A 16,367-nucleotide genomic window follows, 5' to 3' on the forward strand; every position below is an offset into this window, starting at 1 on the left:
CTGTGCATTGCTGAGAGTTGGGCTCTCTGGTTCCCTTTTACCAAAAACATCAAATGTCTACCAGACTGGTATTTCCACTGTGACATTCATCTGCAGTTCTCGTCCCTTTTCTTTTCTGAGTGCAATATTACTATACCTCTTCTGATCTGTCTTGCTAATCTCCTGTTGTCACTATAAATGCTCATTATAAATATACTGTGCTGAGATATCATATTTTTTTTTGTTACTGACAATTTACAACATTGACAAAACATCTCCTTTCCTGTGCCTATTTTTCAACTTTGCTAGGTTTCACAAGGAGCATCCCTAAACGATTTACGGAAAAAGAAGAGGCGTGCCCCTCTTCCACCCACTGCATCCGCGCCGCCCACTCCTGCCATGCCAAACAGGACAGAGGAGAGGGAAGACAAGAGGAAGAGCACAATGGGTGAGAGGCGTTCTTTTCTCCTGGGTAATCCTGTGCATGTGCTTTCAGTGCTCACTGTTCGAAGTTTCCTTAATTCTGTTATGCTGTGAGTTTGGAAACTTTTGTAACATGGGGCAAAAAATGCATTTCTCTGCAGAATGAAAGTCTGGAAATAAGCGTTTGTATGCTACGTCTTTTTTTTTTAACGGCGCCATTTAGAGTACCTTAGGGTAGTAAAAGGTAGATATCACTCATCAGATGATTTGAATGTTTGGTACGCGCTGGGTATCCAAAAGCACTAGCCTTGGGCCTGTTCTGCACCTTTAAGGTCATGGTGGTTTTGGTAGTAAATGGAAATACGGAAATAGTAAAGGGAAATGCTGGTAAATGGAGAGTAGGCCAGGCAATACTGAATGCATCTGAAGCCATGGGGTTCTGCTAGAACTGAAGTGCAGTCAAGCTGGTTCAGTATCTCCTCGTGTTCCTAAAGCCTGAAGACATTTTCTTTTCCAGTAGTCTTCCAACAGTTTGACATCAACTGACCATATTCAGTGAAGTTTTTCTCTTGAATTTAGTCCTCAGTTTTATTATCTCTGCTGAGTCTTTAGCTAATCAGTAGAAGAACAGAACTGGTGCTCTCAAAGGAATGCCATGCCTGGCTGGAGACAACAAAAGACACTCCAGCCTCCAGCTGTCTGTGACACCCTGCTCACTCTCGCACAGAAGGACTGAAGACCGTTCTCCCAGACCTCGGTCATTATCGGACCGCTAGCTTATTCAGATTGGCGAGAGCTTTGCCCAAGTGAGGACCCCAAGATTACGCTTTTAGCAAACAAAGTGATTTTATGATGGGTAAAGATATGAGATAATAACCCCACATATTGGAGCTCATTTTTCAGTACATTAAGAGAATCATCTTCGAGTGCCGTAATGCACTCAGTGCACTTCAGTTCGTGCCTTTGACCTCATGTTTCATAAAAGTGCCTAAGACACACAGATATGACATCCTGTCATACATAATCACTTACATTACAAATGCCTCACAGTTTAGAAAGAAACCTCTTGGCTTTGTTCCAACATTTATTTTCAGTAAATGCTTCACATTTAATGCCTCAGCATTTATGTAGCAGCAGGAGTCCATTATCTTGTGACACGTTCGACTCCATTGACATCTCTTATTTAAACCCTCGAAGGGGAACGTTGTTGCTGTGCCATGTAGCACAGGAGTTTGCAGCAAATTGGCTTACTTTTAACCGTTGCAGATGTTACAGTCTGTCACTCCTTGTGCTTTGCCCCACTTCTGGTCACTTATTGATGACATTTGGTGCTTTAACTTTTCGTAAGTGTTCTGTTTTATTTTGTATCACTGTTCGGAATGTTACCGATGAAATAAAGCAGAGCAGAGCCACTTCTAGTCCGTTCAGTACTGTGTACATAAGTGCTTGCTGGCCAGACTCTGCTGATGTAGGATTCTGTAGTATCGTTTACTTTAATGGAGCCTTATTATTTTACACTGACAAAGAACTTGTCCCACAGTAGCCCTGTCTTCAGTGCTTTTTATTTTCTGATACTTTCTTGAATGAATGTGTTCATTAACAAGAAAAAAATGTTACAGCAAGGGAAGGTTGGTAAAACAGCCTCTCTTCGGGGCCCTTGCAAGAAAACTATGAGAAAGCACAGATGGCTCTGAAAGCAAGAGAGAAAAGCTGTGAAAAAAGCAAGACAGTAGTGAGGGGGAAAACGTGCTGCAAGAAATAGGCGGCCGCATGGTGGAAAAGGATTAAAGCTACGTATGTATCTCCCAAGTTAGCCACAGGAATCAAAGCAAAAGATCCTATAAAAAATATTCTCCAACTGGCAAATTCACCTCAGTATTCAATACTGAGTCACTTAGTGTGACCCTGAAGTATTGTGCCCGGTTTTCTCAAAGCACTAAAAGAGGGTCTGCACGTTTGCCAGCATTACGTTGTGTCTTGAATCTCTGGAAGCTAGTGACTCGTAAGTGAAAACTGATAATGGTTTAATCTTTTTTTCCTCCCTCTCGGTGCTATTTCCCTTCTCAGCAGCACCAGAGCATGAGCCTGAGAGTATAGGAATGATCAGAATGGATCAGACCAGAGGTCTGTCTCTGCCAGCATCCGTCTGCAGCAGCGACCACAGCAGATGCTTAAGGCAGGGTGTGGGAGCAGAACGAGCAGGTAGTCATGGTTCCTCAGTGCACTTTCAGCCTCTGAGGACTTTCCAGATTGCAATAGCTCTAGGTCTGTACACTACAAACCGGCAGCAGTTTCTAAACATTGCAAATGGTTAATATAGTGCAAAGGTTCGTGTATTTATTTAGTTATTGTACATAGTATGGAAATAAGCCCCCAGCCAAAGTTATGAGCATTTCCTTTGATAGCTTAGAACACTGTTTTGCAAAAAGCAGCTTAATCATCTGCTTCTCCACAATGTCAAAATAATAAGAAACCTACTCCGAAAAAGAAAAGAAAAACCCGTCAAGATACCTACTTCAAAATACTGACCTGAGGCATCTTCCTCGTTCTCTCTCTTATCCTAGAGGTCAACAAATTGAGGCAGTTTGGCACTTAAGAAGATACAAATAAAGCACACTTATCACATTTCCTTACGTAGCTGTTTTCAGTTTATTTTTTTTTAAACTTTTTTTTTTCTCCTTCCTTATGTCTGCCAAAACTGGTGATTTTGACTCTTAGTTGTGATGTACACGTATGTGCTGGGCTCAATTCTGTTCCCATTGCTGTTGGTTTAAGAGAGACCTAGCTTTTCCTTCTCCCTTAATTATTTTGAGGTAAATAAGAGCAAAATTAGATCCAGAGAGACGTTGGATGTGGGTAAGGGAAGTCATTGTGTGTTGAAAAAATAACAACAAACCGAGAGATCGTTACCTTGCAATGAAGTAACTAGTCAATTGATCCCCCCTGTAGGTGATGGACGGCTGGTGCCACAAAAACCTCCTAGAGGCACCACTCGTGGTCCACCTCAGTTAGTGATCCCCCCACCCCCACCTTACCCTCCTCCTGACAGAGACATTGTGGATCCAACAGTCTGTTACAGAGAAGCAGACGTTACAGCACCAACAGAGCTGGTACCTAAACGTATGTTTGAAAATATGTGTATCTGCATTTCCACTCTTCTGATGGTTGCTCTCAGGGGTAGCTTTTCCAGACTTTCCTCTCTGCTCTCTAGACATACGTGTCTGTTTTTTCCCTTTTTTCCAGCCTGTTGTCTTTTAAAATGCCCAATGCAGTGTAACTAATTAATATAAAGTAAACAAAACGCTCGTTTGGAGACAGTTTTGTGGATGATACCTGGCCATTGTATGGAAGCATTTAAAAACAACCATCAAACCTTGTGACTTTGTGCAGCTGGAAGCAAAAATCTGTTGTCTTGTATTAATTCTCCATGCTTGTTTTTCTGTCTCCCCAGAGACGGGTTCCTTTGAGAGTCAATAGGTCTATCAGGCTAGGTCAAAAACTACAGGGTGTCTCCCTTAGGAAAATTAAACCATTGATAGGAGCTGTATGTTGTTAAAGACCTTCCTGTCCTAATGGGTACATCTTCCTTGCCATCTCTGTATAGTCCTTTGTGTGCTCTTCCCCTTGGGGCGTAACAGTTACCAGACAAAGAAATACGATATTTTCCACATCCTTGTGTATTTGTGAAAAGCATGTTTTCATGCTACTTCTTCATGCTCATCCATCGACTGTCTTTAAATCTTTGTACGCAGTCCAAGTCTTTGATCACGTATTATATTCTCTGTGGGCTTGCCCTGCACACCCATGTAGATCCTGTAAAGGCAGCAAAGATCTGCACGTTAAGGCATCTCGCGGACACACTTCCTTTGAAGGTTAGGAGGGTGTCTCCTAACCATGGGATAGGGAAATGTCTCCATTAGCTGCTCATTTGACAAAAGGTCTTTTTCCAGGAGATTTTCTTGACCAGAATTATTCTGCAGGTAGCAGTTAACTCTGATACATTAATGTTGTGTGTTTGGTGTTGGATACCAGCTAAATCTGAAGCATTATATTTCAAATCTGTGCTGAAGAAATAGAGATTGATAAGTTTTGTTGGGAGGGAGAGAAGGAAATTAAGGAGATCCATACTAACAGAAAACCTGATTCTTATTGAGGATTGACCCTAAGTCATTTTTACCAGCATATGCACAGAAATCATATCATACTTAAAATCTTCTTTCTTTTTTGCTGGATACCGTTAGCTTGCCTACAATGTTGGGTTTTTTCTTAAAAATCTGTTGTGGCCTTCTTCGCATTTGAGTTTCTACCACTGTTATTTTGCAATGCTTTCCTGATCTACCTTGGTGATCAAATACCCTTTAATCATTGTAGCCCTGATTTTATCAGCCTGATCGTTTGCTCTTAAACAAACACAATATCCCAGTCAAAAGGATTTTATTCAGCTTGTACATGGAAACATAACGTGAGCTTTTATTATCCTCAGTTTACTGAGAGCAAAAGAATAGTCTGTAGTGGGTACTTATTTTAGACTTAAAGCATCAGTGTTGGGGAGGGACAAGTTTAGCTTTATAATTATGCTGTGCTCTACCTAAAGATAGGTGTATAGATTTACATAAGAGAAATGTGTGTGTAGATATACTCACGAGAGAAAGTAGCACATATGACAGATGCTAATTGTATTGCCTAATGCTGTTCTGAAAGGCGCCTGGAACTGTAGCAATTGAGCAGTATAAGAACAGAGTTTTGCAATGATGTTTTTTATTGCCTGAGAATGCCTTAAGCAGTGCAAATAGGACTTTGGCGGTAGATTCAAAGAAGAACAAAATTTTCAATCTTCCTAACTCTAACCTCAGTAAATGTGTTTTCTCATAGAACAAGGTGGGAAGGAGGATGAGCTACTGATGCCAGCTAGTGATGAAAGGCATATTTGTTCTGAAATCACTCTCAAAACAGCTTTCTCTGATGAGGACTGTGGTCTTCCTTTGCTGAGTGGGTGACTGTCAGCAGCAGTTTGTCTTTCACAAGATGAGATTCCCATTCAGAAATTAAATTTCTGTGATCATGTGGAGTTTAAATTCTTGTTCCTTACAATCTGCCACTGTCTGTGGGGCACCATGCCTCACCCCTCATTCCTTCTCAGCAAACACACAGTTGTCCCATTGTGCTCTGGGAAACCCATCTAGAGGAATTTTCATTTCATAGAGGACGGCGGTAATTGCTCTTCACGGAGTTTTCCAAATTTATGTGGAGTATAAGTCATTCATGAATAGGGCCTTTAGTAAGATACTTGGGCTTTTCTGGCTCTAATGGTAAGGATCTCTTCCACAAACAAGAGTACAACCGTTCCTCACAGTTTTTGCTCTTTAATCTTTTTATTCTCATTACATGACCTTTCCTCTTAACTTTTGGTCTGGCAGACCCTTACCTGCATATTGTGTGCATGTCTAAAGTGATACGTTTATGGGATCCTTTCTCCTTCCTTTACCTTACTAATCAGATTGTTCGTGGCCTGTGATTCTAAGATTGGCTGTGCTTTGGGAATGCAGAAATGGAGATTGTCACCTCTTGCATGGTGTTTGGTTATGTCGTGCAGCTTGTGAAGTTCCCAATAAATGAGTCAATAGTAAGCTCTGTGCTACTTATCTCAGGTAAAGAATGCTCATATTGAAAGATTGCTGCACCTAGACGAGCAACTAAAACATGCTGCCTTGAATTGTATTCACTAGCTCATTAGAGTAAATGCAATCTTCCTGTGAACCTCTATGATTAGCCCTTTATTTGGCTTGTTATGAACTATCATTAAGAAATGCAGTAAGAAATTAAAAGCTGTTTGAAAAAGAATAAACAATTCACCTTCTTGTAGAATGAGATCCTGAAGTTAAATTCTTCACTGGCACTGGATAAAGTACTAGTGAACTCAGGGTTTGCGCTGGGTAAAGGCTTGACTACTGATTGATTTTTAAATTTTCGAAAGTGTTCTGTCTTTAAAGAAGTGAAATCACAATTTGAAAGTGTGGTTTGTTTTTAACTATGGATCAAAATAATCAGTCATCACTTAACCAGAAAGTATGAAAGGGGTGAAGGAGTGGGTGTAAGCATTTCCCAGTTATTTTGTATAGATGACACGTATACTACTAGTTGATGGGTAATACCAGGTTAATTTTAAGGAACCAGGAGAACAGAAAGGAGCCTTGTCCCCATACCTAATTTTTAATGTTTTTCATTATATCATTGATATATTAACAGGTAATACAAGCCGCTTGACAAAAGCTGTGACAGTTTCACAAGCAATTTGGCCATATTTCTTCAGTCACCTTAGATAGATATCTAGTCTTTCGCAGTCATTAGGTATAGTCTCTAAGGGTTGGACTTGGTTAACTTGAAGCAAAAATAGGTAGAGAGACTCACAGAGAGGAAATTACATTTTCTTACACGTGGTTCTAAATTAATTTAGAACTGTGGGCTGCTAAGCAGGGAATTTTGCTGGCCTGTCATAGTGCACTGCCTCAGAAAGCATCTGTCAAGTGACCCAGCCTTTTCTTTCTTAGAAACAGTCTTTAAAGCAAGAAAACTTGCAAGTGTGACTTAGGAGACATATACCACCAACATCACTTTTACTCATCCAGCCTGATCTGAGGCTAAAGAATGAAGTTGAATTTCCAATATCATCTATCATGTACCTTCTGGAGAATTAAAATTCAGGCCAAGTAAGGCAGAATTCGTAGACATGCTGCATGTCAGTACGTGTTGTGCTGTTGGGATTGAGTTAGCTTATACATGAACCCAGGGAGTTAGAGCATCTGTGGGATTATGAATTTTAATACGTGTGCCCACACACCTGCACCTCCTTTGGGCATCTGATTCTTTAACTGAGCATGCTAGCCATTCTGCTGTCTGACCTGCACAGTATTTATAATTTTATCCTTTTACTCTTTTCCCCCAACAGTTTACTGTTGTGCATCATTCCCTTCATATACCAAGCGCGTCTGACAGACCTTGCCTCTTCCTATGACCTTCATACCTCTGAACCTCCTGTTGCCTCTGCTACCCTGATTCTTCTGTTGCCTTCCTTCCTCCCCTGCTGGAAAAGAACCTTTTTTTTCTGACTGAGATTTTGGCTTCCTTTCTTTTTGAACTCGCACATTCTCTTTTAATTACTATTGATTACTTTTGGCTGTGGTTCATACTCATTTGTTATATGTACGCTGCAGAACTGAATGCTGTGTTACATAAATCTGTATGTCAGCCTCAGAAAGATTATCCGTACATTTGTCTGTTCTTTTTCAAAAGATTTTCTTTTAATGTGAGCCATGGTTTAAATTTGATTTGGTGTTTCAAAGAGTGTGGTTTGGGGACGGGGTGTCTTACTTTCAATACTGTCTACAGATTTAATGAAAAACTCCTAAAAACATGTTTTGGTTTTTTTCTGTTAGCCTAGGAATAACATTTTACATTCTCTAATGTATTCTATTTTTCCTTCACTGTGTATGTTTTGTTCCTTTGGAACGAAACTAGAACTGGGCATGGCCTAGTCAAGTTGAAGTGCAAGATTCTTTCTATATCTTGGCTACCAATCAAGCTGCCAAGAAAAAAAAAAGAAACAGAAAGATCTGTTGAATCTATAAGGAGCCTAAAAGGAGTACTAAGAACCAGTACCAAATGCACTGATTCGTAGGCTTTACTTCTGCTTTCATCCTGATGCTTAGCAGGAGTAATTTTATCTTGATGCTGGAGACATCCTGTGGAAATCAAGGTGTGTGTTCTATTTCTGTAACAAAAGATGCAAACACTGTTTGCTCAAGATAAGTCTCGTTCCGCAGGTCTCCTTTTTACAGTTGTACTAGGAATAGCCAGTGAGTTAAAAATAAATATCAGCTATAGGACTGTACTTACCAAAAACTTCTGTGTGCTGAAGAAAGTTCTTCATATGAATGGCCCACAAGACATGTATTTTTAATCATTCTGAACTATAAACAGAGATTTTATGGGTTGCAATGCTGCATGCACCCAGAACTATTCTGACCTCACGTACTGTGATTTAAGACATTTATGTTACTTATATGAGTGAGTTGCAATACGTAACTCTAATTTAAATGATGAGGAATTATTGCTTTACCCTCAAGCAAATAATCATGTTCATCTTGAATCCTTTCCAGGTAGGCAAAATGGAGAATAAGAAAGCAAAGCATTCCTACAAATAACGTGAAACATGACTAAAAAGGCTTTTGACGGTTTTTAATACAAATATGACATGTAGTTAATAAGTTTTAAGTGATGCTTCAGAAAGTATACTTAATAACCTAAGGGTCTTCTAATAAAAGTGGAGTAGAATTTAACTCTCTGTGCTGCCAGTACTTTGTAATAGCTTCTTAAGACAGGACAATGATTTAATTATAAGTCTTCCCTTAAAAAAAAAAAGATAGTAGGTGTTCGCAATGTGAAGATTAAGAACCTAATTTACACATTCTCATTACTCTGTTTACATCCTATTTGTAACTCCATAGAGTTACATGCCGCGTGGAGTTCAGACTAGTATAAAAATGGAATAATGAAGTGGTGAAACAAAGGGGTTTGTATTGAGTAAAATGTAGAAGTACAGTGTATTGTAAAAGCAGTTCTTCCTGGAGACACCAGTTTAGCTTAAAGGAGGCTCGAGTTTTCAACAAAATTACATTTTCGATGAAAAAGTTTCCTTGCTTTGAAGGAATCCAGCTATGACCCCTCTCCATCTAGCTGACAAGTTTGCTGTGAGAAGCTCTCTCTTTCAAGGTGGTCTGCTGAAACTCTCAAAAGCCCTAGGTGTGCTTTATTTACTGGGGTTTTTTGTTAAAATGCAAAATTGCCTCTAAAAATATGTTTGTGGGAATCAACATTTTCTGTGAAATTCCTATTTAAAATATTTTAATACTGGTTTAAGCTAGCTAGCTCTGCCTTTCTGAATTTAAAAAAAAAATTCCTTGCTTATGCTAGCTCATATCCTTTGTTTCTTACAATTTCATAAATGCCAGGTACATATTAGTATTAAACAGAACTTAAAAGAAGAAAAAATTGCTTCATCTTTACAAGAAATCATCTTAATTATAAGAAACTATACTTATAATATTAACATGTTTAAAACTCCCATTACTACACACAGTGTGGGAAGGAACTTTCAGTGACACTCATTAAATCCACATCTATTCAGTGGAATTGCATAGATGCTCTGTTTCACAACTGTTAATTCATTAATAGTGTGCGTGCAAGGGGGTAAAGTGTTTAAGCGAAGTGTGATTATGGGAGCGTGAACTCGCTGGAAGTTTGGTTCATGAGCCCTCGCTCAGTGCCGACCTACAGTTGGGGAATCCCTGCTTGTTCCAGGCTTTGACCCAGGATTTCTAACGTCGCCTCGATTCGGCTTCTGGAAGAGAAGGAGAGTTTTTCTGTCGTTTTCAATGAGAGGAAGAAATGTCAGGTTAGGTCAGTTCGATGGACTCTTGGGTTAGCAGTGATGTGAAGGAACATTGACTTGGTTTTACTTCTTTTATTTTAACCATGGAGACATTAGAAGTATGATGAGAATGACATGGAGAAGTTGGTAACAAATTGACTACAATACTACAATTTCTCACCAAAATGCTCTTACCAGAGTTAGTAAGAAACACATTTAGTATTTTACAGGATTTATCTGCACTACTAAACAGCATTGATCAAATACTGTCCTTCCTGCAAGATATCTGGGGTGAAAAACAAACAAACAAACAAAAACCAAAATTGGAAAATATTATTGAGCCCCTTCAGGAGGACAAGTAAACGCATAGATAGCTTATAAATCAAAACAAATTCCAGTATTACGACTCCAATGTCAGTGACATTCAGTGCCCTTAGGAGATAAGGACAGATGTATGATTTATGATTAAACCCATTCTGATACCTGATGAATGTGCTCAATGCCTACGAAATCCAGTGAATTAGAAACAGGTTAAGCTTCCTGGTGCACAGATTTTACTGAAGGCCACGTAAAACTTTTTTTTTATGTTGACCACCAGAGGGAGCCGAGGTCCCCACAAATCTGCAGTAGGTAGCAAGTAAAAATAATGCTAAAGGTGAATTTTAAGCCAACAGATATCATGCTTGTACAAAGATTTTCATCTCTTTAAGAATGCCATAAAATTAAACTTAGTTTACTCAGTTGTTTTGTTCAGCAACTAAAAAGAAAATTTTTTTTTTCCTAGATATTTTTTTAATCAGTTTAATCACAAGTAGGAAAACGAAGATAAAATCATATTTGCCCGTGATGCCACTGTGATGGCACCTTCCAGATGTAAGCTCAAATTTTTACTGTAGGCATTCTTGGAAAGGGTGGTGGCATGTTCGTTTGACTATTATATTGCATAGATTTTGCCTGTATATTTCTGGCAGTTGTGTCCAAGGTGTGGAAATTAGTGCATATGGCTGGTGTGCGTGCTTAAGAACAAGTGCATAGGAGTAGGTCACGTTTAGTGCCGATATAGAGAGACACATTCTGCTAGAAAGGTTTATCAGCTTGAGTTTTAGCATTTTAAAAGCATGAGCAGACTGTTTTAGTATCCATCCTCTTTCACAGACAAATGACTTCATTACCAGCAATTCAGTCATTCAGAGACTAAAATCTAGGATTCAGAGAGTCTCCAAATGTCTGTAAATGTCTTTTCTACATGTAATGCCTTCTTTTTTTTTTTTTTTTTTTTCCTTAGGATTGAAATCTTTGAGGATTGAAATGAATGTTGTCTTTCTCACTGAGCAGCTGGATTTTTTTCTTTTCCACTGACAGGGCTGTAAAATACTAAACTTTGAACTCATTCCATTTTTATCATTAGAAAAGGTGCTACTGGTCCAGAACTGAAAATTATTCTGGGCAGGTAAAATATGGAGAGAATGTTCTAAATATATGAATGGAAAAAGGAATTATTTCTTCTTTGGTTCATTTTTATCTGGAACTATTTAAAGCTGTCCGTAGCATCTAGATTGCTCAAATAAGTGCCAAGGGGGAGTGATTGGTAGAGAAATCATCTAGTCCAAATTGTATGATGAATTGCAAACGCCTATGATGCATTTATTTATTAAACATATGGCCATGCAATCTATTATATGCCCATCATCTGTCCCTGCATTCTGCATTTGTCGAGTAAACTCTGTGGTCATGATTCTCATACATTCATCATTTAAGTTTACAGCCACTTCAAGCCCTCTTTGTTGTTCCATCCCAGTATAAAAGTGCCTCTTCGTGAGAGTTGGGCTCTGTGTGCGTATATAAGACGGCAGTTCTGTCTTCCGAACTTGGCTTCCAGTCACTACCATGACTCTCAATATATATTTAGTACATGCAGTAGGCACCATTTAACTTTCCATACTAAAATACATGTTATTTTAGAAGACAGAATGTAACTTATTCCATCCCTCGAAAATTACAGCCATGTTGTTTTCTAATGTCATTGCAAAACTATGAACTCCCCCCTCAAGGTCAGTGAGACAAACTTGCTGTCCCTGTTTACGCATTTTTTATTCAGGTATCTCATGTATAGTATGCAGATAAGCTTCTGTATAGCACCTGTATGACTAGAGAAGTCCACTGTTAAAATTCCTAAGAAGTTGACAGAACAAAAAGTGACCTAATTAATTCTTTATTTATCCAGAAGAGCTTACATGTAATAAACTCTGCTGATTTTTGCTGAGATGGAGAAGGGAAAAGGTGATCTTGTATTTTTTCTATGCAAGAATCGGCTGCTTTATTCCTTGTTTATTACATATTCTTCTGTGATGTTCTGAATTCAAATGGTAAATGGCTGTTGAAAGGATCAAGCCCAGTAGCAAGAGTGAACTACCTTAGATGTTGATAGCATACTGAATAGGTGTCAACTACTGAGTCCTTTATATGCCTTGAATGTTCCTTGAACATGGAAGGTAATTTTTCTCCTGTTCAGTTCTAATAAGAAAATTGTAAATTTGAGTTGCCAGATCTGCTTCATTTTCTCATGCCTTGAGAAAGTTCTGAAGAAGGAGGCTCAGTTCTGGGTAAAGGTAACACCAGTTGGAAAGGAGGTATTTTGTATTCCCTTACATGTTCACTCCGCTGCCTGCCGGTATTGGAAATAATACCTGTGATTTTGCAGACTTTGAGCCAGAAGTGAGTCCTACTGTAAGGGAGAACAATTCCTTTGAATATAGCAAAATATTTTCTGGTTACATTAAGTATGGGACTGGACTCCTGTGAATCAAATAGTTTTTCTAGCCTCATTTCCTGATATTTAGGTTTTTAACTGGTTATTTACCTATTTCATAGAGGAATAAACCTTAGCTTCACATTTCCCATCCTGACTAAATGTAAAGACTTTCTCTTCCAGTTCCCTTGCAGCCCAGCTCTGCAATCCAAGTGGTCTGTGGATAAACTGTGAATGTTTATTCTAAGTGAAACCAAATTCCCTGGTTTCCTCTTCCTTAGTCAAAGGAAGAGCAGTTTAACTATGTGAGCTGTACCTTTAATAAGTGAGTGGCATCTTAAACATACTGTGTTGCGCTTGAACAGCGGAATATGAAGAAATCCTCAGGCCTATACAAATAGAGACACGTTTTATCAGTAACAAGCCGGACTAAACGTCGGTGTCCAGCCATATAAAAGCACGTGATGTGAGTGTGAGTGTGTGAAAACTTTAATCCTGGGTAAGAATTTGAAGTTATGCTTGATTTATACATTATGTATGAGCCAAATCAAAACTGGAAGGTTGGTATTGGAAATGGCATTGAAATTTATAGTGCGAGATCCTGCTGATTCAAATGCAGGCGATGCACAGGCAGCTACAGAAAGCAAACTGTTGAAAATTTTTTAATTCTCTGTTCTAGGTAGGTGGTAATACCCATACCAAAGTGCTTGTCCATCCTTCGAGATGCTCATACTCAGCTTTTTCTATTACCACTTCTAAGTCAGTAAACACTGACTAAAATGCCTGCCTGCTTTCCTCTAAGAAATTGAGAATTCTGGCCATGCGCATTCACTTCTGGGTTTGAGGGCCTGAGGGAGCAAAAGGCTGAGAGCAGAGACAGTCTCTTTTGTCAGCTCCTTTTGTGGATTCCATAATTGGTTCCTGGCATGGATAAAAGAAGTCCTTTCCAACCTACTGTACCATAAGCAAAGGTGGGGTGGAATGGAGGACAAAGACCTACACCAAAAGAAGACTGAGGAAAGAACGAGAAAGGAGGCTACGACAGACAAATATTTTTTTTTCTTTTAAGACTGTTGTGATTAAAAGGTGAAAGTAAAGTTGCAAAAATGTATGGTAACCTCCCATAAACAGTGAAGGACTGGTAAAGGAGTATCTACTTGTAAGAGCAAACAAATAAAACAACTAATTTTTTCACTTCAAGCATCTAAGGAAAATTATTATTGATATCTTATTTTTAAACATGTAGGTTAGCATTTTTCTTCTTTTCTCTCCCATGACTTTTTCTTTCCTCAATTTTTTCCTCTTGACAAGAAGTTAAAAACTAAAGGGGAGAATATTTTTTCAGTTTGTAAAAACATGGAAATTAATGGAGAAATATTTTCAACATTTTTTCTTAACTAAGTGAAAACATGCAATAGCTCTGTTTATAAGGTGTGTCTATATGTGTAACAGTCAAGACTCGAATGTAAGAATTTAAGAATTCTTACCTTTCTTAGAATGTGGAGAATTATATAAGAATTATAAAGACTGTAAGAAAAACTAATCTACTGGCTTTCAGTTCAAGGTAAGAACTTTTCTTTACTTGACTTTTACTCATCAGAGATGGAGCATTATGGAAGCTAAACAGACTCTTATACTTGACTTGCTCTACAGAAAGCCTCACAGTGGACTGCTAAGGGCTGTAGCAGGGCCAGCCTGTATCACTTCCTGCTGCTGCTGCAAGTAGATACTACTTTGGGGACTATTGCACAAATGCGTTGGTATTTTGGTTTTATTCTGAAACCCTTTTTGGGTACTACCAGTGTCTCAGATGGGTTAAATTGATGCTCAGGAGTGACACGATTCTTGTTTACCAGGTAAAATTTATCCTGCTTTCTCCCCAAAAAGAGGAAAGATTTTTTTTTCCCGCCAGAAGAAATCTTACTTCAATTAAACATAATGTATGTGAACATTTTATTGATTATTTATAACTTAAAAATACAATTTTTTTACTTTTAAAACCCTTCTCTGCTTGCCTTCAGAAAATTAGAACAATATGCTGATTAACTAACCAGTCGGTTAAAGAAACTTAGAGGTTTAAGTGTCCAAGTTTCCCAAATGAAAACATTTGGTTTTAAAAAAAAAAAAAAAAAAGGCATGCATATACTGTAATTTGCTTGTTTGCTCCACTCCCTTGTGGACATGCCCAGCTTCCTCTGTACCTGGCAGCTTTCCTGCTCTGTATTCATCAAGCTAATCAATGGGATTCAGATGTTCCTCAAATAAAATCATTTGTCTTCAGTCTGCTCTTATGAAGGATACAAATTGTACTAAAAAGGCTTTTCTTCACTTTCAGGGTACATGCCGCTGTTCATGATACGAGGCTTTGGCAAGGTATTGATTGCATTTTTTTTACACAAAAAATCCTTACACAGAGAAACTCCTTGCGGTTTTTCCACAGAGCTAAATTAATGCCTGTGAGAAAATTAGCAGACTGAAAGCAACGGAGACAGAAGTCTTTAAACTTACATGCTGTAAAATGTGAAGAGTAATAACAAACCACCAGCTTGATTCTGTGCTGGTCTGATAGGAGCCACTCTAGGGTGAGAGGAGAGTTTTATAAGATCATGCTGAAATTATGAGCAATCAGGAGAATGAAGACAATGTTTGAGCATTACTGTACAAACTGTACTATACAAAGTGGAACAGTGGCCCGTCACACCTGCTAAAAATTCCAAACACAATCCTTGTGTAGTGTTTTTAGGAAAAATAAATTAACTGGTTCTTTGGAGTTTAAAAGAAGAGGTGCCTCTTTCTACGTTTTGTTGTTGTTGTTGTTAGGGATAAGAAGGGGAAAGAAAAAAGATAATAGAGGGATAATAATGGATAAAAAGGGGAAAAATAGGTGGACGAGAAAATCCCAGAAGCTTCAACTTCTTGCTTTTCAAAACCAAAGTGGATGTTAGGATTTGGGAATCCAACACCCCCACCTCCCCCCCCCCCCTTTTTTTTTTCTTCTTTGTTTTCTTCTTCTCCTCCCCCAGACCCTATCGAGTAATTCCTTAAGCATTTCTTTTGGACTTCTGCATTAATGACTCAGTTCTCTGGTATCTAAACCCCAGCACACTCTGGGCTGAAGCTTTGCTGTTGTTCATAGCATCCTTCCCTCAGGTATCCCTGGTAGATTAAATACAGAATGAGCCTTTATGTCAGCACATATATGAAGAAAGTCTCCTTGCTCTGTCCTTGTACCTCTTTATGAAACTTTTGGAACTGAACTTCAGACTGTTATCTTTCCTGACTAATTCAGGAGAAGTTGGCAGGCAGTTTAAAAGTTACTGGAGGGTTTCATAGACAGACTTATAAACCTACAGCAGTGTGACCTTCTCAACCTAATTTCTGTAGGAACTGAGGCTAAAAAGAAAGAAACTCAAAAGACATTTCCAAATTTCCCGTAGGAAGAATGACCTTTTATGCTGATCCTAATTAAGCCCATTAACTCGGGTGCAAAATTCCCCAAACTAGCTTGTCTGTTTTGAGGGTATGATCATAGTGAACCTTCAAATTCTAGAAATGGCCCTGCTCCAGCAAAGCACTTAAGCATGCTTAATCAGGTACCCCATTATACGGCATGCACATTATTATTGAATGAACTGTGTAAATGAAAGCCTTAAAATGCTTCACATGAATAAAAATGCAGACAAATTTTCCCTCTGGGGATTCATCCCATGCAGGAGATATCTGCAGCTTTGCATTTTAATCAGTGAGCGGTCCGATCCTGCTCCCGTTGAAGTCGGTGGCAAAACCCAG

General features: G+C 38.7%; 1 protein-coding gene across 10 annotated transcripts in view; it reads left to right on the forward strand.

The window, feature by feature from the left end:
* Nucleotides 1–16,367, forward strand: part of COBL (cordon-bleu WH2 repeat protein) — a 210,294-nt gene that overhangs the window by 157,771 nt on the left and 36,156 nt on the right. For 9 of the 10 annotated variants that reach the window (XM_049830389.1, XM_049830388.1, XM_049830391.1 and 6 more), the window contains 2 exons: nt 289–427; nt 3,352–3,522. In XM_049830389.1, the coding sequence (XP_049686346.1) occupies nt 289–427; nt 3,352–3,522 (310 nt within the window). The remainder of the gene's footprint in view (nt 1–288; nt 428–3,351; nt 3,523–16,367) is intronic. The other variant, XM_049830394.1, reaches the window with a different exon arrangement.

Source organism: Accipiter gentilis, chromosome 27 (assembly GCF_929443795.1).
Source record: "Accipiter gentilis chromosome 27, bAccGen1.1, whole genome shotgun sequence".
Classification (NCBI taxonomy): domain Eukaryota; kingdom Metazoa; phylum Chordata; class Aves; order Accipitriformes; family Accipitridae; genus Astur; species Astur gentilis.